The sequence below is a fragment of the Rhipicephalus microplus genome, chromosome 3 (genome assembly GCF_043290135.1).
Source record: "Rhipicephalus microplus isolate Deutch F79 chromosome 3, USDA_Rmic, whole genome shotgun sequence".
NCBI lineage: Eukaryota > Metazoa > Arthropoda > Arachnida > Ixodida > Ixodidae > Rhipicephalus > Rhipicephalus microplus.
In genome coordinates this window covers 58,203,860-58,231,254 of record NC_134702.1, presented here as the reverse complement: position 1 = coordinate 58,231,254, position 27,395 = coordinate 58,203,860, and the positions used below count along the sequence as shown (strand labels likewise).

The following is a 27,395-nucleotide window of genomic DNA, read 5'->3' as shown; positions in this document are numbered from 1 at the left end:
TCACTCGCTTTTGTTTCGAGTGCTGGTGCTTGCTTATGTGACAGCCCGCCGCGCCCGCCGCCGCTAGCAGACGACGCCCCAGCCGCGACAAACTCCGGCGCCGCCGCAGCAGGCGCCGTTCATGGTTGTGTTTATTTGAACCGCGTTGGTCGAAGTGTGCAGCGCGGTCGCAGGGGCCGTGTGCTAGGGCGCACGCACGCACGCACATACCGCGCTGCTCGTATTCGGCGGCGGGAGGAGTTTAGGCCTAACTGGAGTCCGACGGGCGCGCGTGTGCCCGCACAGCCGCAGAAAGTGCCCGGCGAGAGCCCCGGATGCAATGTGACCGTGGTGCCGCTTCCTCGCTTCCCTATCGCTGCCAACAGTCTTCTGCCGTGGCTTTCCTGCGGCGTCTCGCGTCCAAGGTCGTCGCCTCGAAGGAGCGCACGGTGAGGGGAGATGATGACGCCCTTCTCTTTGCCTTTTAATGCCGCTATATTTATTTCCAGAGCGTGCTTCGACTCTCCGGGGTCCCTTTCTATCGGTGTGGCGAGCGCCTCGCTTGGGACGCTTGGGGCGCGTAGCTCTCGAGGCCCGTGGTCGGAACCTCGAGTTGTTTTGCTGAACGCAAACGCGACAGGTTTATTCCTTGGGGCTGCAATATATCGCCGGGACATTATATACTGAAAACCAAGCCCGAAACGGCCAATCACCTCTTAACGGCTATGATAGCGCTATTGCATGCGAACGCAAGAGCGTGGGTTCGATTCCCTTCTGTGACCCGAGGGAAATACAATTAAGCAACCGTGCACTTAATGTTCCGAGTGTTCGGCGCAGTTCAAGTAGAGTAAACAGAAGAAAAAGAACAGGTGTAGAAGGGGAAAAAAACAACAAAAAAGCGGCCAACTCGTCCAAACTTCTGCAGGTTTGCTCAGTTGCATGATAACTCTATTGGGTCAAAATTTTTCCGCAGTACCCCTGACACAGTCATATAGTAGCTTTCACGCGTAGCACCCTATAATTTATTTAGTTATTTGTTATTATTTAACGGTCCGGTATCACACTTCTGGAGAACTGTTTATTGTTGGGTATCGCGCGAACTCTCGCTTTTCGAGAAAATAGGCGAGATGCGTTTGGCAAGTCGAGCCCGCGGTTAGAGTGTACTCGTGGTGAAGCAACCTCGTTCCCGGTATTCTATTTTTCGCTCAACAAAGGCGGGGCTGCGCGTATCTCGCGCGAAAAGTAGGTGCGCTGATGTCACAAGAAAAGCTAAAAAATTGGCTCCCCCGCGTATTTTTTTGTTTACAGACTAGGCGTGCGACTGTAAACTTAATCCAAGTACCTGTTGGCCACCGCCGCTTCTCCAGTTGAGAAGTAAAATTTCGGTTACGAAAAGTGTACGCTGTTTATTTTCAATTTGAGCAGAAAACAAAAAGTAGGAGAGATAAGTTGGCATAAACGAAACGGTTCGAAAACATTTGCAGGCGTAATATAAAGAATCCCTGCTGTATAGTTTTGTTCATATCGATGTTATGCGGGAAAGCTTTTAACTTCAGTTGAACTGAAGCGCTGCTCGCGTGTACCGGACGACCTGCTCATGTGACCCGCAAAGGAATTATTTGCGTACGATAGTATTGACGCCAAACGTCAAGAATAAAATTCTGAGTGGTACGCATTAATGTGCTTGGATTAACTGATGCATGTTCGTTTTGCGGGCAACCACACGTTATGAAAGAGCTGCGCACTTTTGAGATTCGCTAAAGCCTCGTGTCAAGCTTGGTGTTTTTTTTTCTTTATAGACCCAGTGTTTATGTGATGGTATTTAAACGTCACATTTCAGGTTACTGTGATTTCATCACGATTTTTAATCATGATGAAATATTTCCTTTGCTCTAACTTTTCACACTGTGTCACGCATTAGGCCCGACATTACTTTGCTTACGAGCACAACAGTGACAGTAGACATCAATAAATAAGCTGCTTAATTTATACGGAGATAACCTTGTCAAACTTCACGTGAAAACTGGCGTGTAGCTCTGCTTAGAGAGGCAGAATGTGTTTGTATATACTGCCACACTTCCTGCTTTTCTGTGAAATCATCTTTGGTAATGCATGTATATAATTTCTCTTTAATTTATGATCGACGAATATTCTCGCGTCACAATATTGAATTTCGCAATTAAATCTTGATAATAGCATGCCCGAACCGAGTGGATAAGTTTAACGTCTCTCTAGCGAATAGATATTCCCCCAGGCGAAGAAATTTATTCGTTTCCGTGTGACATCAGCTTACCTTTGTGGCTTTCACCAGGCTGGATACTAAGAATAAGTGCACTGGCATATACTAATATTGTTTTCATTTTACTGCGTTACCACGCGCAGTTATATAAGAATGAAACTGCACATATCCATAGAGACCGCTTTCGTGGATATGCTGCGACAGGGAGCTTATGAAATGTGTTTTTCGTAAGCCATCGGTGCATGGTTGCACGACTGCTCATTTCCTCGCATCCATATATAGCGTTCAATTTCGAATTTCAGAAACACATTCTTCTCTTTTCCCCATTTATAAATTTCACCGCAAATACATTCGAAGCACCGTGAACGATTTCCTAACCAGCCGCATTAAACCAGTCTCATAATAGCGAAAATAATGGAATCCCGATATCGGCATCTTGTGGATGATGCGTTTCATTATAAGCTGAGCTTAAGTATAAGTTACAAATCGGTGCACTAATTATTACTGAGTGGGAGGTCTTCTGGTGATAGACATAACATTCATGAATAGTAGTCATACAGAGGAATCTGTATGACTTCTCGTCAATGCTCTTCATCATGACTTTTCACCAAAATACAATTATTTTGCGTTTCATGCTGCGCGCAGAAGATATATGTTCGCGCGTGCCTGTGTGTGCGTATGTGTGTGCGTGTCATTTTCGCACAGTCGCGACTAGCACTCGATAGGTGGAAACGTACTCAACCAGGGCTAGCTTACAAAGACCCTATCCACGGTAGTCGTTGGTGGCACGTTGCAAGAAGTTAGCTATACTTATACGACTCTGTCTGGCTGCGAAATTTTCAGCTTGACGTGTGGCAGCTTGGGCTAGTTGGTACGGCATGACGATAGTTATACGCGCGAGAACAAAACGACGACACAGAGACAAGAAGGACACGAGCGCTCGTGTCCTTGTCTCTGTGTCGTCGTTTTGTTCTCGCAATTTTCAGCTTGACGCCATGGCTACTTTTGAACTTTAGTGTTGGTAGATTAAGAATCCTTTTTTTTTACTATTTAGCGATAAAATACACCGTTCCTAAGCTTTTAGGTTGTGTCAGCCGATGCACGTGGTGTCCTTCTCCCTCCTGGCAGGCTGGTGCACATCGAGACAGCCAAAAGCAACTCGCAATGTGCTTTCAGATTAGGATTGGCGAAGTTGCGTGCATGCTGGCAAACGCATATAGCTACCACGATGCTCGCTATGGATGCTGATCCTACGAGAAGGTCCCCAATTTGTACGCGCAATGCACGTTCTAGTGTGAACTCTAGAAAAATGTAGGTTCGCAAATAAGTTCAGCTGAGGCTGTATGTCCAACCAGATTACACTATCTGAAGCTTAATTGGTAATATGTGAATTTGGGTAATAAAGTTTGCTGTCGCTTCACAAAAAAAAAGCGTATTAGGCTTAATGTCTTGCTTATTGTATTGAGTGTTCCCGTGTCACTCTGTATCTGGCATATCTATTTTACGTAACTGCGTACAAGTGTAGAAAATTTAAAATGAACAATTATTTATTGGCAATATATCCGTGCGTTGAAGACCAAACGAAAGGGTGGAAATTTTACAGGTTTTTATATATAAATTTTCGCATATCAAAATTTAATTACTTATTGTACAAGAACAGGAATTGCACATAAAATGTGGCTTCTTTTCTATTTCGCTACAAATTTCGCGGTTTAGAATGCCTGACTTTTTTGCCTTCCTTTCGCTTAAATTTTGGCTCGTATTTAGAATCCACCCAGCGGTGACGCTGACCCTAACTGCGTCGCTATTATTCCACATCTCAGTCGCAGGCCCAGAGGCAACGCCAAATCCAGGGGCACGCGTTGAACAGAACGCTGTCGAAAAGTTGTTACGTAAAGAAACTTCGTATGCGTCAGCTGCGCAAATCGCCGTCACCCTCATCCGTTCGAGGCAGCCTTGCGCATCGCGCATCGATGAACACAGCGCATGTTTTCTGTTATCTTTATTTTATTTTTGTTTTTAACGCAGTGAATATGCGCAAGTTTTCTGCTTTTCAAAGCACAGCGGAAACTTACATCACGCACTCGTGGAACGTGTCATAGTCACAAAAGCAAGTTCTAAAAAAACAAAGAAAAAGAAGCAAATGTGGAAGTAATAAAATATAAACGGGGTGGCAGTCGTCACATATGTGATGCGTGCTCGCCTTGACGCCCCATGTATGGCGCAGTTGGAGAGCACACCTGTTTCACGGGCACAGAATCGAAACTCCTGGCGTGCAAGGTCGCCGTTCTGCAAAACGCAGCTTTATAGTGTTACTCTTATTTTTTGGCGCGTCCGTTAGCTTGGGAGAGGGCTTTCAAAACACCAATGCACATGCACTCCTGTCCTCGTTATCTACTGAAGTCGTTGCTGGGCTGCGTATAGACCCTTTCACTGTTTGCAAACACAGACCCTTGAAGATATCCGGTTTTGTCCGATGGGTCGCCCGGAGAGTGTTAAAAAATAAAGAAGAGTGTTAGTAAATAGCCCGCTGATTTTCTACACTTTCCTTCCCTCATTTGGCAAAATATATTCAAATAAATCTTCTTTTGAGCTACATGAAAGCTACAAAAGATTGCCTTGAACATTACGCACGCTGTTTTTATCTGAAAAAGCAATAAGAGACTCTTCTAACCCTTGAACAAACGTGAAAACGTCTTTTCAGTTTCGACGTTGCGGGCTGGTAAATGAAGTGACCGCAAGTTTTTTTTTTTTTTAGGGGGGGGGGGGGCACAACGTTTGCAATCTTGAAACCGTCTATAGAGCAGACAGCATGTCTCCTGCGGATGTACGAAACAACGCCTACCTGCGTAGGTCAGTGTGAATTTTCTTTGTCTCTTTCTTCAATGCAAAGTATTGTTTGGTCGCACAGCGAAAGGGTTTGGTTAATATATCGGGGAATCGGGACGTCGCTTCGACGCAAACTTGTACTTAGTGTTAATAACAAAATGTGAGCGACTCAGAGCACTATAAGTACTTAACTATGGGAAAGCCGTTAGCTATCTTTCACGGATGTTTAGGATAAATGGTGAGTGATTTAAGGTTATATATGCGCCCTGCTACACGTAGAAATGATCAGTAGGCGATACAAACAAAAGAAAGATGTGCTCAGAGGGGAGTTGGCACATGGCTGACAAATATGTTTAGCAAAAGTGGTAAACGATGGAGAGCACTCGTTACTGTGATACGGGAGAGCAGGAGGCCGTCCCAGTCTTTATGTATTGACAGAGACGTGGAATACAGCGAAAATATTCGCTGTGCGAGCACGTGCACAAACAACTACAGCCCACGAAGGCGAAGAAGGACGTGTATTTAGAAAAAAAGTTGTTAACGATTCAGAGTACTTGCTGCACTACTATGGGAGAACTGAAAGTCGTCCCGAGATATCGAGTTTCGAAAAAGTTTATTTACACTATGTACAGAAAACAAACGTGTCATACCATTTAGTAATAGGGAACATACACTTCGGCACATCTATGTACCACGACAAACATCACTAGGCTGCAAGGAAAACATCATTGCTCTAATATACATGACAATGTTGGCGTATACGTGTACACAAGAACTCATGCGATATCGTGATACAATGAATGGTATAGCGATACAATAGATGCAATGAAACACAATTGGTTACAAACGAAATCACGAGCGACTACTCAACGGGCGCTGCTTAGCACCACGTCGGTCAAAAGAATAAGTTTTACCCTTTCAGGTTCAGCATTGACGAAAGGGCACGACCAATGCCGCAGAAAGTTGTGCTCCCCGAGGAAGAAAAACTCCTCAGAGAGAAACGCGAGGATCTCTTGACTCATTCGGCCCAGTACCAGCCACAAAGTCCACCGGCGGCAGTTCGCAGCCACAGCCTCACCTAGGTTTTTGTAAGCTGTGGTTTAGAAAAATGCTTAACGATTTCGAGTACTTCGTACTCAACTATGGGAGAGCATTGAGACGTCCCGCTAGAACAGATTGAGAAAAGTTTTATTTACTTCAAACAAGAGACAATCACTTTACTACTGGTCACTAGCGTTGCGCATACAAAAGTAGACCTACTTACAATTCAACACATACTACCTGACGAAACATGCTTATCACCTATGACACTCGTGCTCGTACAACAGACACGCTTTCTGTGCAACTTGACAATGATAGCTTGGGCCAAACAGGAAAAAATGGTAGCCTCAGAAGAATGTTACTTTTCAGAAACCACAGAAGCAGTCTACGGCATCATGCCTCTCGAATCTGATACCCCTACAGTGTGCTAGTTGATGACAGCGTTCACTACGGAAATCCACAGTAAAAAGACAAACGGTAGCTGCATGTTTTCGGTGCGAAAAATTTGTGAGGAGAGGAGCACATTTCCTTTAATTAAACAAAGTGCTTCCTTTCCGACGTTTGAAGTTTAGTGCACCTTAGTGGTTGGTCCGTCACCAGTAAACATTGGCACCCAGTAAGGAATCATATCGAGCATGGTCGTACCCCTTAGCCGGCGCGTCCACCTTGCGGGAAGTGTATAAAGGCCCGGCTAAGGCCCCGAGGACATACCGTGGCGCCACCAACATGATGACGTCACTCATAGGATGCCAGGTTGCGTTGTCTGCTAGAACACCGCATTTCCCGCCCTTTTGCTGCTCTCTCATGGTTGAGTACGAAGTACTTTAAATCGATAAACATTTTTTCTGAACACATCTTATCTGTGATGTCGAACGATCGCTTCGCTGGCCTCTCTAGTGGAGCCCCTCACGGCCAATAGTGTCAAAGTTGGCGTACACTCAGCTTAGGCAACAACCTCTGCTTAGATAAGGGGGAGAGGGGGGAGGGGTAGTGGTTTTAATAATTGGAGAAAATAGAAACGTGAGCCCTGCTACTATATGCAGCAAAGGGCGACACCTCAGCAGTATACCTGACAAGGGAATGGAATATGAAGGGATTTTAAAAGAGATAGAGAAAGTAAACAGTGAGAAAAGAAAAGGGTCTGCGTACACCTGTGCTCTCATGGTGTTTTTTTCCGACGATAGTGACCACTCAAAGCAGAAAAACTCAGGATAACGCCCTTCCCCCCTCTTCGGTTTTATTGCAAGTGATCGCCCCCCCCCCCCCCCTTTATAATGGGCGGCTATAGATCCGCCCCTGCCCGGTAATTTGGGGATATATGACATCATTTCAAGAGTTGAGAGATCTCTTTCCAGCTCGGTTTGAGAATTATTTGTCAACTCTCGGCTTCGTGCTGTGTGTAAGCTCAGTTGCTCTCAGATCACCACCGATCGGCAGCGTTTTCTGACCATGCTGCAAAAGTGTTGCGGGGCCCCTCTAATGTCCAATCACTCGCGTGTTACAATCGAGCGCTCGCTAGTGTGATGCATTCACGCGATGTGGTACATTTACGAAATTGATATTTTCGATATATTTAAGAAACACAATACATAAGGCTAATGTAAACGAACAAGAGGCATATGTCAGCTCACACAACACACGCTAATACAATAATTCAGAATCTGCTTGTTTATGTCAACAACCTCAAATATTACCGAGGAATGTAAACGGAATAAGTTCCCCTGCTAGGAGCTGAATTAGCTCCTACCGTACTTGATGACAACTATTATTGAACATATATCATTTGCAGCGTATGAAATTCATGATTACAAAATCCTGCTAACCGGCGACATAAACGATAAAAAAGACAACAGTCGACTACATTGTTCAAGCACCAAAGCCGGGAAAATTATTAAAAAGGGCCTCTAATATCAAGCATATTTCATGCACAAAATTAAAATAATAATTTTACAAATGAAGTGAGGCCTCTGAACTTCAGTAGCGCTAGATGGTAGTATGCGGGTGGTGCTTTACCACAATACGAAAATATCTGCCTGTGAGAGCTAACTTCGAAAGTTTAGTGCGCTTTGAAAGATTGCACCTTCCCGATAAGCAGTGCACAGATAAGCGCTTACACAGATGCAATCATTTTGGGCTGTTAGGTTGTTTGCTTTTACGTGCTCTGATTTCGTCTTTGATGGATCCTAGAGCATTTAAAATATTTCTGGCGGTGCCTGCACCGTCACAAATGCGTACATTTGCGAAGTCATGTAAAAAAAAAGCTTGTGTTCACGTGCTTGATGTCTGCGCTGTGTTGCAAGATCTTGTGTAACGTTGATGATCAAGCGAGGACTGTTAGGGCCGAAGCACCTCAGGCTCGAGCCTTGTCGCTCCGATGTCCCTTGTCCTGGCTTGCACGCCCTGGAAACGGCGGCCAGGAGTGCGCCGTTCGTAGGTAGAAGAGGAGACTTTCATACCTTTTTGCTTCTTTTTTCTTAACAAACGTAATTACAATTACAACACGTATTACTGATACCACTTCTACTCTATTAGACTTGTTTATCACAAGTAGTACAAACAGTACGTTACAGGCAGGCGTCCTGCGTGCCTCGATAAGTGATCATTTGCCCATATATCTAGTCATAGAAAACATCACCAGTGTAAGGAGTCAAATCCTTCCTGCCACTCACTTTCAACAAATTAATGCGCGAACGCTATCTTCTTCTAGAGAGGAAATTAGAACTCTCAATTGGAACAACGTTCTATCTAGTTCTGCTGATCTTGCTTATGATTGTTTTATTGATACTCTATGTTCAGTGTATAAAAACATTTTACACACAAAGCTTTAAAGAGACCAAAACGAGCGCGCAAACCTTGGATTTCTTCCGCAATACTCATTATGATAAAAGACAAAAATAGGTTGTATCAAGAGTTTCTGATAAAGCGAGACCCGGATAAATTTAAAGCTTTTAAATTATACAGAAACAAACTCACTAAACTACAAAAACAAGCTAAACGCGATTATCACTTCAAGATGTTTGACGGTGTCACCGATTATAAGCAATTATGGAACAAACTTAACGCTATTATATCTACCAAACAAGTGTCTAATGATATCAGTGAGCTGGTGATCGAAAATAAAATTACAAGGGCGCAGTACTAGTAAACAAATTTAACGAGTACTTTACATCACTAGTTGACAGTAGTCATAATTGTGATTCATCAGGTTATTTGCCTCCTGCTTTAAATAATTCTGTGTTTGCAAATCCTACAGACGCGCAAGAGGTCATCAGCGTTTTTCAGCATTTCAAATTGAGTAAAAGCGAAGACATACATGGCTTAAAATTAGAACCTATATTATACATTTTAGATCTCATATGCGCCTGCTTAGTACATATTTATAATCTCGTGTTCACCACTGGGCTGTTTCCTCAGAGAATGAAAAACGCTAAAGTAACGGTTATATATAAGGGTGGGGACAAAAGCAATTTAGGAAACTACAGGCCAATTTCGATTTAACCAGTTTTCTCTAAGAGTGTGAGAAACGTATTTTCATTCGGTTATCAAATTTCTTTAATGAACACAACATTATTACGCCGTCACAATTCGGTTTTTAGTCAGGCCTCTCAACCGAAAGTGCCTTACTATACCAAAAGGAATTGATTCTAAAAAATATAGAAGCAAAAAAACTTACCCTAGGAATATTTTTAGATTTCTCGAAAGCTTTCGATAGAATAAACCATGATATTTTGCTAGAAAAACTTCACTGTTATGGAGTTCGCGATACCGTTTTAGCTTTAAAAAGAAGCTACTTATTTAATAGGAAACAATGTGTGTCAATCAATCGGGAGCTATCATCATCCATGAACGTTAAGAATGGCGTACCTCAAGATAGCATTTTGGGACCCCTATTATTTAATATTTTTATCAACGATATTGTACGTATTGACAGCTCTGTAGAATATGTAATCTACGCGGACGATACTAGTATATTTTTTTCTGGGGAAACGGCTGATGACCTCATTGTTTCTGCTAATGAAATACTAAATAAAATATATGCCTGGACTGTGGCAAATTCTCTACACATTCATTGCCCTAAAAGCAAGGCTGTACTGTTCCGTGCGAAAGCCAGGTCATTTAAAACGTCTCACAAGCTAATATTTAATAATGTTGAAATTAAACTTTGTCAAACAGTTAAAACTCTTGGTGTCCATTTTCACGAACATATGGCATGGAATTACCATGCAGAACACATTAGTCACAAACTTTGTAAAGTTCTAGGTGTGTTGCGTCGATGCCAAAACATACTACCTGGGAAACAAAAAATATTAGTGTACTATGCTCTTTTTTCTTCACATTTACACTAATGTCATCTGGTCTGGTCTACAGGCTCTAAAGCATCTCTAAAGAGCCTGGTCGTGTTACAAAAAAATGCCTTGCGGTGCATTGAAGGTGTATCTTATAACGCACACACTGCTTCAATATTTGCAAAATATAGAATTTTAAGAATTACCTGTTATTACGAATACCAGCTTCTGTCAGCATTTAAATCAGAAATACGCAAAGGAAGTATCTTTTTACGCACCTTGGCCACCTTTCAACCAAATCCTGCCAGTCGCGTTACTCGCTGTACGGAGACTTGGCACGTACCTTGTCCTCGCACAAACTATGGATTTGAAACACTACGTTACCGCCTTCGAAGTGTGATGAACAAATGGAAACTAACAACTGATAATCTGCGTATATTGTCTAAAACTGAAATGTTAAACCGGATGTGCTGATTGCGTTGTCAATGAATGTTGGGTGATTTCTGTAATGGTTATTCAGTTTTTATTCTTTCATGCATTGCTTTGTTATGAATATTTTTGTATGTATTTCAGAGTTGTGATTCTACTATTTGCCGTCATGGGCCACATGCGTGTTTCTTTTTGTATTGTCGCTTTCCGCTGCCTGTAATGTTTGTAATTTTTTGTAAATTAGTAGTATGGATTTTTTCTGGGTGAAGGGGCCAGTCAAGCTGTGAAATGCAGCTTTTTTTCCTTCGCACCGAACCACGTATACATTGTATTTTCGTGTACTTGTCACGTGGTTGAATAAACTCAAACTCAAACGATGACTGCGGGCGGTCCTTGTGGCACGCTGTTTCTTTGTCTGTGGCGCCCCAAGAGATAAAAAACGTGCTCACTCCCGGCTCTTTCTCTCAAGGTCATTAAGTGTTCATCATCATCATCAGCAGCAGCAGCTGCAGCAGCAGCAGCAGCGGCGGTGGTGGTCGATTGCCTGACTACGCCCGGTTCAAGGCAAAGGCCTCTCCATTGATCCGCCAATCAGTCTGGTCTTGTGATGTTTGCTGCCACGTTACACCTGCGAACTTTTTAATATCATCCACATGCCTAACTTTCTGTCTCCCCTTCGTGCGTTTGCCTTCTCTGCGAATCCAGTCAATTACCCTTAATGACCAGCGGTTATCACGCCTACGTGCTTACGTGGTCGTTCAATGTCCATTTCTTCTTCTCGATTTCAACTATGATATTCTTAACGCCAGTTTGTTGCCTGACCCACTCTGCTGCCTTTTTGTCTCCTAAGGTTACACCTATCATTTTCCTTTGCATCTCTCGCTGCGTCGTCCTCAATTTAAGCTCACGCCTCTTTGTAAGCCTCCAGGTTTCTGCTCCTTAGGTAATACCGGCAAGACGCAGCTGTTATACTTTCCTCTTGAGGTTCAGTAGCAGATTACCATTCTGATCACCTTTTCCTTATTATTCCAGTCATTTCACACTCGTGGTTCGAGTCTGTGGTTACTACCTGTCCTAAATATACACATTTCTTTACAATTTTTAGCGTTGTTTTCTGCCAATACTGCTGCACAATGGTTTAGTTTTGTGCATATTAATTTTCAGACCTTACTCTTCTGCTCTCCGTGTGTGATGACTATGACGAGAGCGCCATAGGAGCGAAATCCTGAGCGCACAATCGAAAGGGAAAAGGGATAAAAAAAAAAAGACTGGTGCGGCGAGCGTGCGAGGCCGGCTTCGATGGCTGTCGGGACTTTCGACCCCGTGTCCTGGGCGTTCGCTTTGGTCGAGCGTCACCTGGACGCCAACAAGATGTCAGGGTGCGGGACATCGACGCAAGCTCGAGCCAGCGAGCTACACGAGAAGGTGTGTTAATTCCCACCGTGGACGCTACCGCGACAGACTCAACGCCACGTTGCCCGGTGCTGCGGTCACCGCAACGACGGTGTGCGTGAGTGTCGTCTTGAAAACTTAATTGCGTTGACTGTTAAGATGTAGACTTGCGTCTAGCGAGGACAGGAACTTGCCAGTAGACTTTCTTAAACCTCGTATCGTCCTGATGTTCCTTGTGAGATTTCTTCGTGTGTGTTCTTGTCCTCGACCGATATAAAGAACGTCTTCGTGTTATCAGGTTGTCTTATTGTATGTCAGTTATTATCAGACCCATTGAGTAAACTCCTTACTCACCACACCGTCTTTACTTCAGTAATTTTGAGCTGTAATTCCTCCCCTGAGTTACTCATCAAGGCAACTCTTATCCCTAACTCTTCCCAATTTGGGCCCTGAGTTGAGTTGAGTTGAATAAACATTATTTGATCAACGGTTGTTGCTGTGCCCGGGGCTAGGTTGCTAGGGACACATCGTTCTAGGAACATCTTCCGAGGTCCTCGCCTGAAAACCTCCTGTAAACACGTGGTGAATATCATTAGAGAGATCTTGTCTCCTTGCCTTACATTCTTCTTTATTGGGATTTTGTCGCTATGGTGAACTGTGGTGGATGTGGATCCGCTGTAGATTTCTTCCAGTATGTATATATAATTCGCCGATTCCCTGATTCCGTAGTGGCTGCATCACTGCTGATGTCTCGACTGAGTCAAACGCCTTCTCATAATCTATGAAGGAGTGCATGGAGTGCACTTCGTTATGAATAAAGACACCACAGCTCGCAGCGCGGCAGCGCGACAACGCAGTCCGAAGTTTCGGACTCGACGATAGAGCGGCTGCAGCACGGCAGCGCAGACTAGCGGATCCAGACTGGCGGCCTCGCGAAGCTGGAGCGAAACGGGAACGTCCGCTTCTCAAAATTTCAGGTTGGATCTTGTACAGGAACCCTTAGCTTTACATTTCACCGATCAAATGTTTAGAGAAATTTATTCTCACGAACAGTGAGCATCAATTACAATCGAACAGGTCATTCCAATTGAACACAACATGTACAGACACACCAAAAATTGTTTCAAAAAGATATGTTTACATAGGTACATTACATGGTAAACGAAGAACACACAAATAAAACGTAAATATGTATATGTAATGAAAGGGAAACGTCGCCCACATTTCAACACCGTATGTGAATTGTGATTAATAAACAGCTTTGTATATACTCTAGAAACGTGTTGTCACGTCTTTGCATGATCGAGTGGGAAATGTACGGGGGTTAATGTTCCCCCGGAGCTTCACCCACTATAGACATCATTCACTTCGTGAATAGGCTGTGATTTTTTTTTCTTTGCATCACAAATGTGTTTAGAACAAGTGTTGAACAATTCAGAGTCACTCTGCTATGGGACAGTATCGATGACATTGTAGGTGCTCCGAAAGAGACAGAGAGAAAAAAGAAAGAAAGAAAAGAACAGACACTTCACGCCCGCGGCCCACGAGTACGAAAAATGCTGTCATCAAAGTTGCGCCGATAACATGAGCATGTTTATGCGCCGTTTTCCAGTAATTGATGCTCGTTCAGGCTTGGTACTGTCGGTTATAATCTGTTCCTAATGTGTCGCTTTCATCTTTTATTGAGTTCAACCAGTTGACATGTCATTCACGTTACCACATTTTAATGTTGCCTGGATATCGGCGCTTGACCGTCGTTGTTGCCTTAGGCACCTCAAATGTTTAGATGCTGAATACGTGGACGGGATATTCCCACTACTAAAAGAACGAAAGAAAGAAATAAAGAAGGCAAGAAGTAAAGAAAGAAGTAAAGAAGGAAAAAGGAAAGAAAGAAAGAAGGAAAGAAAGAAAGAAAGGTATGCACACATCAAGCTTGACTAGCTTTCGTTTTCTCAATAGAGCAAGGGATTGCTTTGTTCTTTTTGAGTGTATGACAACGTATAAAATCTAGGGCGCCAGCCTCTCCTAAACCTCTCCTACTCTAAAAGCTAATAATAATAAACTAAATATGTTCCGTGCAGGATATATAAATGGGTAAAGCCGCGTTAAAAATTATATGACAGCTAACTTCCGCATACATAAAAGCAACTGACTGTGTGTGTGTGTGTCGGGGGGGGGGGTGGGGTTAGGGACGAAGCTCCTCAAGGAGTGGGTCTGTCCATCCCTTGTACATAAGTATGTAGTAGTACGTAGCCACCGGTGGCACATACCCGGTCTAGAGCGGGTATGTGCCACAGGGCATGCGAGATGGGAGGTGGCGGTACTTGAAGCATTCACTAGATGGACGCGTGGATGAACGGACAGACAGACTAGGAGACGGACGGACGGGTGGATAGACGCGCGGACGTAAGGACAGATGGACGCACGACCAGATAGACAGACATATGAATGGACGGACTCATGGACAGACGAACGGACGCATGGATGGATGCATGGATGGTCGCGCGGACGGATGGAAGCAAGAACGAACGGACGGACGGAAGCACGGACGGGCTGACGGACGCTTCGCCCCACTCATCATCATTCACTTCGCGGATATGTTGTGATTTTACTTGTTTCTTTGTTTTGTGCTTTGCGCTCGAAATTGCTGTTGACTATCTCCCTAAGTGTACCACTTGCGTGATAGGTGACGAGCATAGCGGCGATCCCACTTGGATATCGCCTGAGATGGCGGCAAATACAGCGCGGGCGTAGTCCCAGCTGTGACCTTTTATTCCCGCAAGTTCACCGAAGCAGTCGTGCGTGCTCGCGGGGTTGGCCGTGTACGTCTACAGCAAAGTCGCCCCCTAGATACTGCGTGCGAGAGTGAACGGCATTCAGTGACCGCGTCGAAGCCAGACAACTGTGGCTCGCCCACGGTTCCTTCTTTCTTTCCCACTCCCTCCTCTCCCAGAATAAGTGCGTTACTGATGGCGAAACCCCATGGCACAGAAGGCCATAGCGCTATCGATTGAGCGAGAAAGCAAGGCAGCGAGAAAAAGAAAAAAAAAGATGGCTGCAAAGAGGAGCGAGAGAGACAGAAAGACACACTGAGACCGTTATATTCAGGCCAGAAAGAGTAAACCCACCATCAATTGGCCCGAACACGTATAGTTATGCATACCATATGCATGTATAGTCACTATACTACACAGTTTTTAATGTATACCTACAGGAGCGCCAGGTCGTATTGCTGATAACTCGCACGGTCCTCAAACTTATACTCGTTTCAGAAAGGAATGACTGATTACAATCGCTCACGTTAAATATTCCTTAGAACAGGAGTCATCCTACCCCAAGCAGACTGTATCCGACGATCGTGCACGGAATATTGCGAAGCGCTTATCGCCTATCCTCCAGGAACACCGTATAAATATTGAGACTATAAATACTGGAGAGCTATTCAGAACATCGAAGTAAAAAAAAAAGATAAGAGCAGCAATATGGAGGAGTAACAATCTGAAGACGATGGTCTTCGTGGACGTGTGGAGTAGAACGCAAAACAAGAACTGGTGAAGCATCAGGGCTGCATGAAGCGCGAAGGTATAGCTTCACTCATATTTCTGTTTTCTGTATGTGCGTGCTGCATTTATTAGTTATCGCGTTCTGCTGGGGTTTATAGCTTTAGCCTCTTTGCCCACTACCCTTTCGATATTGGATTGGATTGAATAAACTTTTATTTGGTCCTCTAAAACACAGATCACTGTGTTGCGGGCAGTGGTTTTCCTTACTTCTTGTGCGGAGCGCTTTAGCGGGCCGAGTTGCCACCTGCTGTAGTACGCTGTCATCGCCGCTTTGCGCAACGCTCCAACGCTCCACTCGTACAACTTATGCGCGAGTTCGCGCCAAGGAGAGGTTTTCTTCCTCTTTGTTCTTCGAGTGCCTTGATGACAATAACGTCTCATTATTAGCAAAAAAATGCTAATGCGATTGGCGTAACGCAGGCAAAACCGAGCATAAGATTGGAAAAAAAAAAAGCTGGAAGCCAGCGCGAAGTAGAGAAAGGAAGGTGAAATTTTGAAGAAAAATAGAGATCAAGAAAGATTAAGATGTGCATAAGGAGAGAGTAAGAGCTCAACAGAAGTAAAGAAAGAAGAAAGAACGAATAAAGATCGAATATATAAAAAGGCTGCTTATTACCGCACTTCTTTGAGGCTTGGAACCCCTTGTGCACAACTCACGGTCTCAATTGTTTTTAAATCATGTCTACATGCAGCCTAAGTGCCAAACATTCTCACTGCGTTACGTTAAGAGACGCGTGGGAGTTTAAAATATGTTTACGTTACCCGCGATACGTGGCACCGACGTAGATGTCGCGCGCTATATCAATACTTTTTTCTTATCGCTGTGGCCAATGAGCGACCTGTGGTGAATGCAAGTTAATTGTTGAAGACATTGACTCGACTCACTCACTCACCAAATCAATCAATCAATCAATTGATTGATTAATTGATCGTTCGATCATTCAATGAGTCAATCAAGAAAGAGGGTAGGAACCTAAGAGATACATAAGAAACTTAGGTAGAATACGTCTAGTTTGCTACCCTGATAAATCAGTCAATCATTCATTCAATCAATCATTTTAGGCATGGACATGACGTTATAGATTACGGTATAGAGAAGAGTTAAGGGAGAGTACCTTAGTATTCTGCGTTTCGCCGATGACATTGCATTGTTGAGTAACTCAGGGGAAGAATTGCAATTCATGATTACTGATGATGGTGATAATGAAGTGTAGCTGATCTTCTAGTTTACATTAAAAAGCAATCAAGCTTATTGCTTTGAACGTATAATAGAACTTAGGGGTGTGCTGAAGGTTATTAACTAAATTTGCAGGCACAAAACAGCTGACGCAGGGATACATAATATGGAGAGCGCTACATCCCGCAGTGGGGTATGATGATTAGGTTGATAATGAGGATAAACGTTGCCTCTCCTGAAGTACGTACAAAAAGCGACGTATTCACGATTCGCTTTGACTCGAGTGCAACCGTTCGTGCGTTATAAAAACACAACGACAGGGGGGGGGGGGGGAATGTATATATAAAGCTATGCGCCTCCTGGAAATCTTCCTGTCTGTGACGTAAGCAGATCGTGCATCACGTGTCACTCGTGTGTCGAGTTCGCGGACGTTTCCCGTGATATACGAGAGCGTGGTTGTGTATAGTGCAACACACCGCCCACATGCCACTGCGCTGTCACCTGCACCGCGGTGAAGTACAAGGTGCGCGCGCAATCACGTGAGACCGTTCATTCATGTCTTGCGCTCGCTCGAGCTGCCGCGTTGACCGAATTAGAAGCCGGTACCCCCGCCGAGTTGACTCGGCGCCAAGCGGAGAAGTACGTCTTTAATGACCGCGCTGTGTATACACACTCCTTTCCTGGGACGGTTCGAAATGCTACTAAGACGGCATGACAAGACGGTGTCACTGACGAGCGGCAACAGCGTATGGCATATGCACGGCGCAGTAGGGTTAAGTGATGGAGGGCGTTGTAATCTCGCGTAAACACGAAAGAACACGTGTTCGCACTGCCGACAGAGAGGCGAATGAGGCTGGATGGTACATTTCCTATGGAGCTGGAAATGTTGTAGGCCCGTGTGCTCAGATTTGGGTGCACGTTAAAGAACCCCATACAGGTGGTCGAAATTTTCGGAGCCCTCCACTACGGCGTCTCTCATAACCATATGGTGGTTTCGGGACGTTAAACCCCACATATCAATCGAATAAATCGATGGTTCAGATTGTTTTAGAGAACGCGCGGATGTAATATCACTGCACAAAGTACGGATACTGCACGAACTGTTGCTCTTACGCCGGCAGTTACCGCCCATTGGCCGCAACAGTACCGCGCAGCTTATGGAACCACCTGCCCCTTTTGGGACGCTCCCATAACTGCCGTGGACGTCACACACTTGCTCTGGTCGTGCCCGGGCGTAGAACAAGCGTGCCTTCGTTATCTCAGAACGACGGGTCACCGTCGCGTTTGCCCTCCGGACTTACAAGAGTGGATAAGAGGACCGTTCCACCGATCTTTGTTAAACTTTATGGATGTGTGTTACCTGTTTATTTATTGTGTGATGAGCCTGTGTTGCTTTTATGTGTGCTTGTTATGCCAAAGCGCAGTCTTCCGAATAAAAATAAAAAAGATTGTTACGAACCATGCGTGCTGTTTTAAGCGCTGACGCGTGCACTGATCCCCCCCCCCCCCCCTTTCTTGCACTTACAAAGTTTAGCGGCAAGCGACATGTCTCAAACGCGATATCCACATGACTTTGCTACATTATGAAACAGGTTCTCAATATAGCGTGACAATGTGGAAGCTACAACCAGTAAAATCAACGGAAAATGTCTACTTTGCCAGTTATATGTAGTACAGACGCTCGCAGGGATCCCTATCGGGAAGAACGAAGCTTTAAAATGAAAAGTAAGGTACGTGTTTCTCAAATCGACCTATGTTTAGACCCCGGTCTCAGGAGTGAAGACGGGAAGCAAACAGTTCTTGGAATATAACATCAGGGTCAGCAAACAGTTCTTAGAATATAGCATCAGGGTCCATCAGTCTTCATTATATCATGGTGTTAATGTAATATAATAATAACATGCAGGTCATGGGATCGAATCCTGGCTGTAGTGGCTGCACTTCCGATAGAGGTGGAAGTGTTGTAGGCCCGTGTGCTCAGCTTTGGGTGCACGTTAAAGAACCACAGGTGGTCGAAACTTCCGGAGCCCTCCACTACTGCGTCTGTCATAATCATATGGTGGTTTTGGGACGGTAAACCCCATATCAATATAATTATAACATTTAGAGTTTTACGTTTTAAAACTACGATACGATTGAGCGATGCCGTAGTGGAGGGCTCTGAAAATTTCGACCATCTCGAGACCACGAGCCTCTGACATTTTGCATTCATTGGTCATTATTTCATAAACCTATGTTGGCAAACCCCCTTCTCCAATTAATGACGGGTAAGGTCGGACTGAATAAAAATATGGGCAGACTTTCCGCATCCTTTAGGTGATTACGGATGACGCCCTGCCTACCCCGCTCCCCGTAGGCAGGTATATGAGGTCCAGCACTGTAAGCTGGACACAACTGCGTACGCATTTTCAGCATTCGGTGACATCTACACCTAGTGCCATCTCTCAGTGGCATCAGTGGTGTTCTGCCATAACTGAATGGGAACTAGGCAAAAAAAAATCACATCTGATGAAGAAAGCTAGTTATCAAAAGCGACTCCCCGTTATGTAGAGCGAAGGTCCACTTCAGCATTCTAGTAAAAGTGCTGTGTTACACTAAAATACGTGTGGTCTCCCGGTACAATTGAACATAGCCCATTGGAAACACATGGGGTCTCTTTGTAAAATAGTACACTCTGGGAAGCCACGAGATTTATTGCGTGACAATGTGATTTCACCAGAATGTTCCAGTGGGTATTTTCTGCATATAGCCGGGAGTTTGTCTTGGTAACTAGCTTTACTCGTCAGATAGTATTTTTTTCACCTGTTTCCCAGTCCATTACCCCTGCTGTCGCTGACGACAGATGGCGCTACATGCCTATGTCCCCAAATTATGGTGATGCTTTAACGTATACTCCTTACTTCTTGTCACTAACATGAACGTCAGACGTCCGTTTGCATCCGCTGAAAATCATGTGGTGTGCTCGTGCGTCGTTTAACAATGGCACGTAACAGCCATATCGAACACTTTTAACTTAGACTGCATGCGGAGGCACTGACATCGCATTCAAAACGGTGTCCATCAAATTAATTGATGTGCTGTTCCCTTTGTCTGAACGCCTCGTTTCACAACTTCGGAATGACGAACTCGACGCTGTGAGTGGGCTTCCAGCGATGTTTCCCACACTTGCGCGTGCGCTAGCAACGTCGTTAGTTGCGCGGTGAGCGGCTAATGTTCATCGTTAACGATTCATCAAAAGCTTTTGCTGCTCAACCTATTGGTCTCAGCCGACGGTATTGGTGCCAGCAAGATGAGGCTATTTTCTTTCTTTGCTTTCGGAGATGAGATCATCCATGGTTTCGCCGTAAACAGACAACAGATACCGTCACTGCACAAACAGAGAAATCTAGCTTATATGTTACGCTGTGTCCATTACGAGACGCGCGCGTCATCATCGGATTAAATTATTGTGCACGTTTGGAAAAAGAATTGGGCGCGAAATCCTCCACTCGAGGAGCGGGCTCTGCAATCGCAGTGACGTGCAGGGTTGAATCACGCGATCTCGCTTGGCTCTGTCGAAGAAAAGCTGGTGTTCGGATGCGTAGTTTTATTGCGATAGCAATTACATGGGCACTCTCGGCTCGATTTTGCCACCGGCGTCGCCGTCATTCACCGTATGTGTATACGTATCTATATATGTGAAAACGCAAGAAAAAATAATAATCCAGAAAAAAAAAGACTCCGCCGCGTGAAATCCGACGTCTCACCTCTGAATAGTGAGTGCGAGGCGTTAGCCACTGAACCACGAAGGAACACCTCCTTCATCGTTCGAACAGCAAGCTGTTTATATCTACCACTTCCCGCTGACGATGAGAATCTCGAGGAAACTACTATCGTGTTTTCAGCATTACCAGCGAGATGGCGCAATGAGCGCGCGTCGCCATATCGTCACGACGCGGCGGCGCGCGCTCTCGTTTCCCACGCGTACTTTGCCCCGCGGAAAAGGGACGCTCACGCGTGCGCTCGCTTACCTCGTGGTGCATGCATTCGTACGCCTTGGGCTTTCACCGGAACGATTCAGTTGCAGTTACCGGGCGCACAAAGATCATTGCACTCGTTGCATAGTCTCCGTTTGCGAAAAGGGTGCGCTTTTCAGACACAGCGAAGGAACAACTGAGATGCTTATTCGAGTACATATGTACCTGTGATTATGTTTTGCGCGTGAGAAACGCGGGGCACGTTTCGATATGTTTGCCATTCTTCGCGTGACCTTCCGATTTGTTGTCACCACGTTAATTGCTTCGCCTTTGTTGCAAAACTGTGGCTTTTTTTCACTGCGACTTCGTGGTATTTTTACCTTTGTACAGCGTTGTTTTACTCTCACTTTATGTGTGTGGACTTCTACAGGCTACACAATCCGAAAAGTTGCAGTAAAAGTTATCGGCGACGCGCCACAGCGCGCTACGTACGCTACGCCACTGTCACACCCGCCGACAGTGACACTGTCACCTCCCTTTTTCTATGTTGGTGTGGATGTTAATTCAATTCCATAGAGTCGAAATGAGCACCGACTACGATTGCTCACATAAAAGCGGAGCGTTTCAGTTACCGCACGGGGGTCTCGTTCACAAAGAAAAAAGAATTTGCAAACACTCTGATTATTCATTATGTATATAATAAACGACGACGTACGTGCGTTATGATGGGTAAGATGCCATCATTAAATTTAAAAATCTGTGCCGTGCCGCCGTCTGGATTTACAGTGTCGAAAAAAGCCCGGAAGTACATTTCTTTCCCTTTATATATATATATATATATATATATATATATATATATATATATATATATATATATATATATATATATATATATATATATGTATATTAGTTTATTCCTATTCTGGTCTATTTTGTAGCCAGTTGCTTCTGCGTGTTCACCCAGCGCGTTCGAACAAAACCTTCTTTCTTACATCATACATGGGCAGCTCCTGGCTGCTTCTCTTGCCAAGGTAGCTTATACCGCAGTTTGCGATTTTGGAAATAGGCATTTAGAGGCACTTTAAAACACTATAAAGGCCCCTCTTAACCTCTAATTCATGCTCATATATCAAGGTGGCGCGATTAGATCGTGAGCAAAATAGGCATTTGCCTACTATCCGGTCTCTATAGTTATGACGTAGTATACTGCCCGCGTTGTTCCCTGTCTTGCTGCGTCGTTCGGACTTATTTCGTTTGATTGCACCTCGTACCAAATGACCCAGAAGTCAACTTGATGATCCACGTGCCTTTTCACGCACCATCTTCTTTCTTTTCTCTCTCCCTCTTTCTCTCTCTTACATTCACTTCGCTGCAGCTATGACCCAACGTTACGTTTCGCAAGCGGTTCCTCCTCGATCGACCGTCACTGGCTGAGCGCATCACCATCAGCATTGTGCTCGTATGACATAACACGCCCCTGACATATTCCCTCCTGCACGCGGACGCGCGCCGGTCCATTTCGTATATCAATAACCGCGACGTATATGTGCGGTACCCGCGGACTCGCGACCATTTACGTCGCCGGCCATGCATACTGTCTGCCAGCATCGAAGTTAATGCACGCGAACAAAGAGCCAAGGTCGCCGGCGGACGGGCGGTCGCTGGCAGACATGTCTCGCTGCCCGCAGACACGGCGCCAAAGCATCGCTCAAGCCGTTCGCTCTCCAAGTGTGCCTCGTTCACTACGTAGCATATGCATTGGGTGATCAGTCTATGCCGGGTCGAATACGCATGCAGCTGTCGGGTGTCCAGCGAAGCAGCGCGTGAATTCACCTTAGCAGCAGCGGCAGTCTCACACGACAGTACCGGTGACATGGCGTCGGCTGGCGTTGTCCTATTCGCGGTGAGTTGGCAGCTGCAGAAGCATGGCGATGTACAGGCGAAGTAATTGCGAGGCTGCTTTTGCATGTAATCTCTTTATTGCGAGTGTGCAAATGCAATAACTCCCACGTTACGCGACTGAAATTAATCTGTAGATAGAGAAAGTGAGAGAGAGCGAAAGATAAAAGTAAGACAGGGAACGCTAAGCAAAAGAGGATGCAAGTTGGGTGACCCTGTATTTGTGACGGACAAGTGTGGCATGAAGGAATCAAAGAGAAGAGGAAGGTTCTATATACTTACGGGTGGGTTTCGGTGCCGCCATTCTGTATAGGCAGAGGTGGGGGATTCAGTGATACACTCATGTTTGAGGTACGCCATAACTTTCCCGGTTCGAAGCCTATGACATGAGTACAAAAAATGATAGTCGTAATTACTAGTCGAAATGTACTTTTGGGCTTGTTATTTGGTTCATATTCGCAGTAAAACAGTGCCAGCGAGAACAAAAGATGAGACGAGGAGAATGACATGTGCATGATTTTTCTTGTGTATACGCATCTTCGTTCTGGGCTGGTGTGTTGTTCTTGCTGACGCTGTTTTACAGCGAGTCGTATTGACTTTGCGGCATGTTTGTGGAGACAGGAAGGCGCCCTGAAGATCTGCCATTTATGTCGATTTCATGGCGACATAGAGTGATATGTAAGCGTGTTTCCGCAGGACATCGTACGTTGAAGAGCTATGGACAAACTCTTCTCATCACTAATACAATGTCGACATGCGCCTCTCTAGTGGTGTATATAATGTTAACCTGCCTGAAACCGTACACAATGTTCGAGTTATCACTAACAGTGACAATGGAATCATTGTTCTTAGTTAGCGCGGCTTGTCTTATCTGGCTGGCACGGATGTGCGCATTTCAGCATTGGATGATTGAGTGATATAACAAAAAAAAAATAACGGCTTATTTCGAGTATATTCGCAGATGACATAAGACCCTGCCTTAAATACTGTACATGCTGGTTTAAAAGCAGCTCCAGCTCTTAACACGCGACTAATTCGCGTAGTCGGGACTCTGCACGCGCCGATAATTTGATGGCTGCAACCTCGCGATAATCTCACTCGTCTCTCTCAACAAACACTTTTCATTCCCTGCCAGTCTTTTCGATCGGTTTTCGATTTCAATTGCCGTTCTTTTCTCATGGCCGCCAATTGTCGAGCTAAACGCCCGCTGTATGCATCAGCTCACTAAGAACACCCACTGTATGAATCCTCACCCGCGACAGTTCTTTGGTGGCTACATGTGACTTGTTTTCGCATTGATCCGTGCATATTCCGCATGTTTGATTGTATATTTCAGCAACACCAATTTCGCGGCTACAAAACCCGACGACTTCCATGTCTTTTTCACTAGGTCTCAGTGCATGTCATAGAAAACAGGATGGTCAAAATTAATTCATAGTTCCCGCATTTTAGCAACACCGAAAAAAAAAAAACTCCTGCGTTCCCTTGTACTAAGAAACTATTTTGGTGAATACGTTCTGACGGATCAAAATTTGTTAAATTACCTTTGTTCTTATATAAAATGCGCTGCATACGCATTTAAAACGAATTGTTTTTGTCCTTTTTTTTGCGTGGATGAACCCTTCCTTTATTTTTCCCGGTCGTGCAATAAGGGTGCGCGTGTAATACAAGAGCTTATACGGTAGCTGATCACCTCGACCGATGACCTCATAATGTGGAATGCATATAAAAAGAAGGGGAAAAAAACGAAGAATCGAGATGGGTGGCCACGGATGAAGCGATAGCAAGACTCGTTTCATAGATTGTTATCACCCGTTGCATGTGACTCTGCGCGGCCACCGTCCCTCGTGTGCGTTTGCCCGAAAGCGTGTGTATGACGAGTCGCGCTTGTCACCGATGAATTGGATTGAATCGTGTGGTTTTGCTTGTGCCGATCGCCGTGGGAACTTCATTAATGTGACGACTTCTTCGCCATGGGACGTTCACGTTCACGGAAGGTGGCGAGCGTTCAATTTAGGAAAGACACCGCAATCTACAGGCGCCACTCGGTGAGTACTGTTTTGGTACATCGATCGCCTTTGAGAGTACGTGTACTACGCAAGGCACACCACCCCTGTGCACGTCCGTCAACTTGTTTGAGCGCTCCAGGATCGTATACGAAACATTATTCAGTGTAAATAGTGCCGTCAGCAGACCTCGGGATGATGATGATGATTGAAGCACCGGGAATATTAGTAATGGTCGCTCAACATGACTTGTAAACACGTGCTTTTACATTATAATAAAAAGCAAAATGACTTGCAGGCAAAAAAAAAGAAAGCGTGCCGTGACCAGGATTCGAACCTGGGTTATTGCGGCCACAACGCAAGGTACTAACCACTATACGATCACGGCTATCCCGAAGGACGAAATTCAGGCGTTATAGTAAGCGATGCACAGAGTAATGTGATGGTAGGTACCTTTTCGTTTCTTTTACATCGGACACGTTTCTTACGGACACAACGCAAGTTTTATGGTCATAATTAGCCGGCACGTAAATGTACGACAGATTCTGTGGTGAAAGGACCACGTGTGGGGATGATCACACCACACGTGTGATCTATCTATCTATCTATCTATCTATCTATCTATCTATCTATCTATCTATCTATCTATCTATCTATCTATCTATCTATCTATCTATCTATCTATCTATCTATCTATCTATCTATCTATCTATCTATCTATCTATCTATCTATCTATCTATCTATCTATCTATCTATCTATCTATCTATCTATCTATCTATCTATCTATCTATCTATCTATCTATCTATCTATCTATCTATCTATTTATCTATCTATCTATCTATCTATCTATCTATCTATCTATCTATCTATCTATCTATCTATCTATCTATCTATCTATCTATCTATCTATCTATCTATCTATCTATCTATCTATCTATCTATCTTTCTTTAACCATGTACCGAACTCAAAGGACGCACGTACAAAAAGGAGGGCATTGTTACCGTCTATAATGAAAATATTATTCAATCAATCAATGAATCAATAAGTCATTCATTTAACGTGCCGTCGAACACCCCTTAAGTCTTAGGGCAGGCACAGGCAAAAATAAAACAATACAAATAAGCAATAAAACAAGGCAAGTAAACACTACAATACAGACACTTCACAAAAATAAAAACTGTGAAAACACATAGAAAACAATTAACCAGCGCAAAATGAGAAAAATAAAAAGGCAAGACAAAAATAAAAAAAGAAGTGAAAAAAATAAAGGGAGTCATACAAATCTATGCAGAAACCTTCCTGAAAGACGGAAAAGGGATGATCTGAAAATTGTGAAAAACTATCTTAAAACCGTGCATAGTTAACATGGTAAAAAAAAAGAGGTAAAAATTTTGCCGTGACCAGGATTCGAACCTGGGTTATTGCGGCCACAACGCAATGTACTAACCACTATACGATCACGGCTATCCCGGAGGACGGAGAATGGGCGTTTCGCTGGGCAACTTAAATAGAACGTTCAGGGCGATTTTACGGCTTTTCTTTTGTCTTCGGCCATCCAGTTTCTCGCTCTTTCCCCCACGCCTTTGCGCCGTCGCTTTCTTTTCAAGTTTATTCGTTCTAGCCATGGCAGAACCCTTCCTGAAAAACGGAAACGAGAGAATCTGAGCATTGTGACAGACCATGTTAAAACCGTGCAGAGCTGAGACTTGGTAAAAAAAAAAGAGGTAAAAATTTTGCCGTGACCAGGATTCGAACCTGGGTTATTGCGGCCACAACGCAAGGTACTAACCACTATACGATCACGGCTATCCCGGAGGAAGGAGAATGGGCGTTTCGCTGGGCAACTTAAAGAGAACGTTGAGTGCGCTTTTAAGGGTTTTCTTTTGTCTTCAGCCATCCAGTTTCTCGCTCTTTCCTCCACGCCTTTGCGCCGTCGCTTTCTTTTCATGTTTATTCGTTCTAGCCACGGCAGAACCCTTCCTGAAAAACGGAAACGAGAGAATCTGAGCATTGTGACAGACCATGTTAAAACCGTGCAGAGCTGAGACTTGGTAAAAAAAAAAAGAGGTAAAAATTTTGCCGTGACCAGGATTCGAACCTGGGTTATTGCGGCCACAACGCAAGGTACTAACCACTATACGATCACGGCTATCCCGGAGGACGGAGAATGGGCGTTTCGCTGGGCAACTTAAAGAGAACGTTGAGTGCGCTTTTATGGGTTTTCTTTTGTCTTCAGCCATCCAGTTTCTCGCTCTTTCCCCCACGCCTTTGCGCCGTCGCTTTCTTTTCATGTTTATTCGTTCTAGCCACGGCAGAATCCTTCCTGAAAAACGGAAACGAGAGAATCTGAGCATTGTGACAGACCATGTTAAAACCGTGCAGAGCTGAGACTTGGTAAAAAAAAAAGAGGTAAAAAGTTTGCCGTGACCAGGATTCGAACCTGGGTTATTGCGGCCACAACGCAAGGTACTAACCACTATACGATCACGGCTATCCCGGAGGACGGAGAATGGGCGTTTCGCTGGGCAACTTAAAGAGAACGTTGAGTGCGCTTTTACGGGTTTTCTTTTGTTTTCGGCCATCCAGGTTCTCACT

General features: G+C 44.5%; 1 protein-coding gene and 5 non-coding genes across 7 annotated transcripts in view; 1 reads left to right on the top strand and 5 right to left on the bottom strand.

Annotated features, from left to right (window-relative positions):
- The first annotated feature begins 288 nt into the window (after positions 1-288).
- Positions 289-27,395, top strand: part of Sarm (sterile alpha and armadillo motif) — a 264,254-nt gene continuing 237,147 nt past the window's right edge. Inside the window, exon 1 of one of the 2 annotated variants that reach the window (XM_075889606.1) lies at positions 289-428. In XM_075889606.1, the coding sequence (XP_075745721.1) occupies positions 315-428 (114 nt within the window). In that variant the 5' untranslated portion in view covers positions 289-314. Of the gene's footprint in view, positions 429-24,713; positions 24,839-27,395 lie in introns of those variants that run through there. The other variant, XM_075889609.1, reaches the window with a different exon arrangement.
- Positions 25,113-25,184, bottom strand: TRNAH-GUG (transfer RNA histidin (anticodon GUG)). Its single transcript has one exon. It is a non-coding gene; the product is annotated as a tRNA-His (tRNA).
- On the bottom strand, positions 26,193-26,264 carry TRNAH-GUG (transfer RNA histidin (anticodon GUG)). The gene has a single exon. It is a non-coding gene; the product is annotated as a tRNA-His (tRNA).
- Positions 26,535-26,606, bottom strand: TRNAH-GUG (transfer RNA histidin (anticodon GUG)). The gene has a single exon. It is a non-coding gene; the product is annotated as a tRNA-His (tRNA).
- On the bottom strand, positions 26,878-26,949 carry TRNAH-GUG (transfer RNA histidin (anticodon GUG)). The gene has a single exon. It is a non-coding gene; the product is annotated as a tRNA-His (tRNA).
- Positions 27,220-27,291, bottom strand: TRNAH-GUG (transfer RNA histidin (anticodon GUG)). Its single transcript has one exon. It is a non-coding gene; the product is annotated as a tRNA-His (tRNA).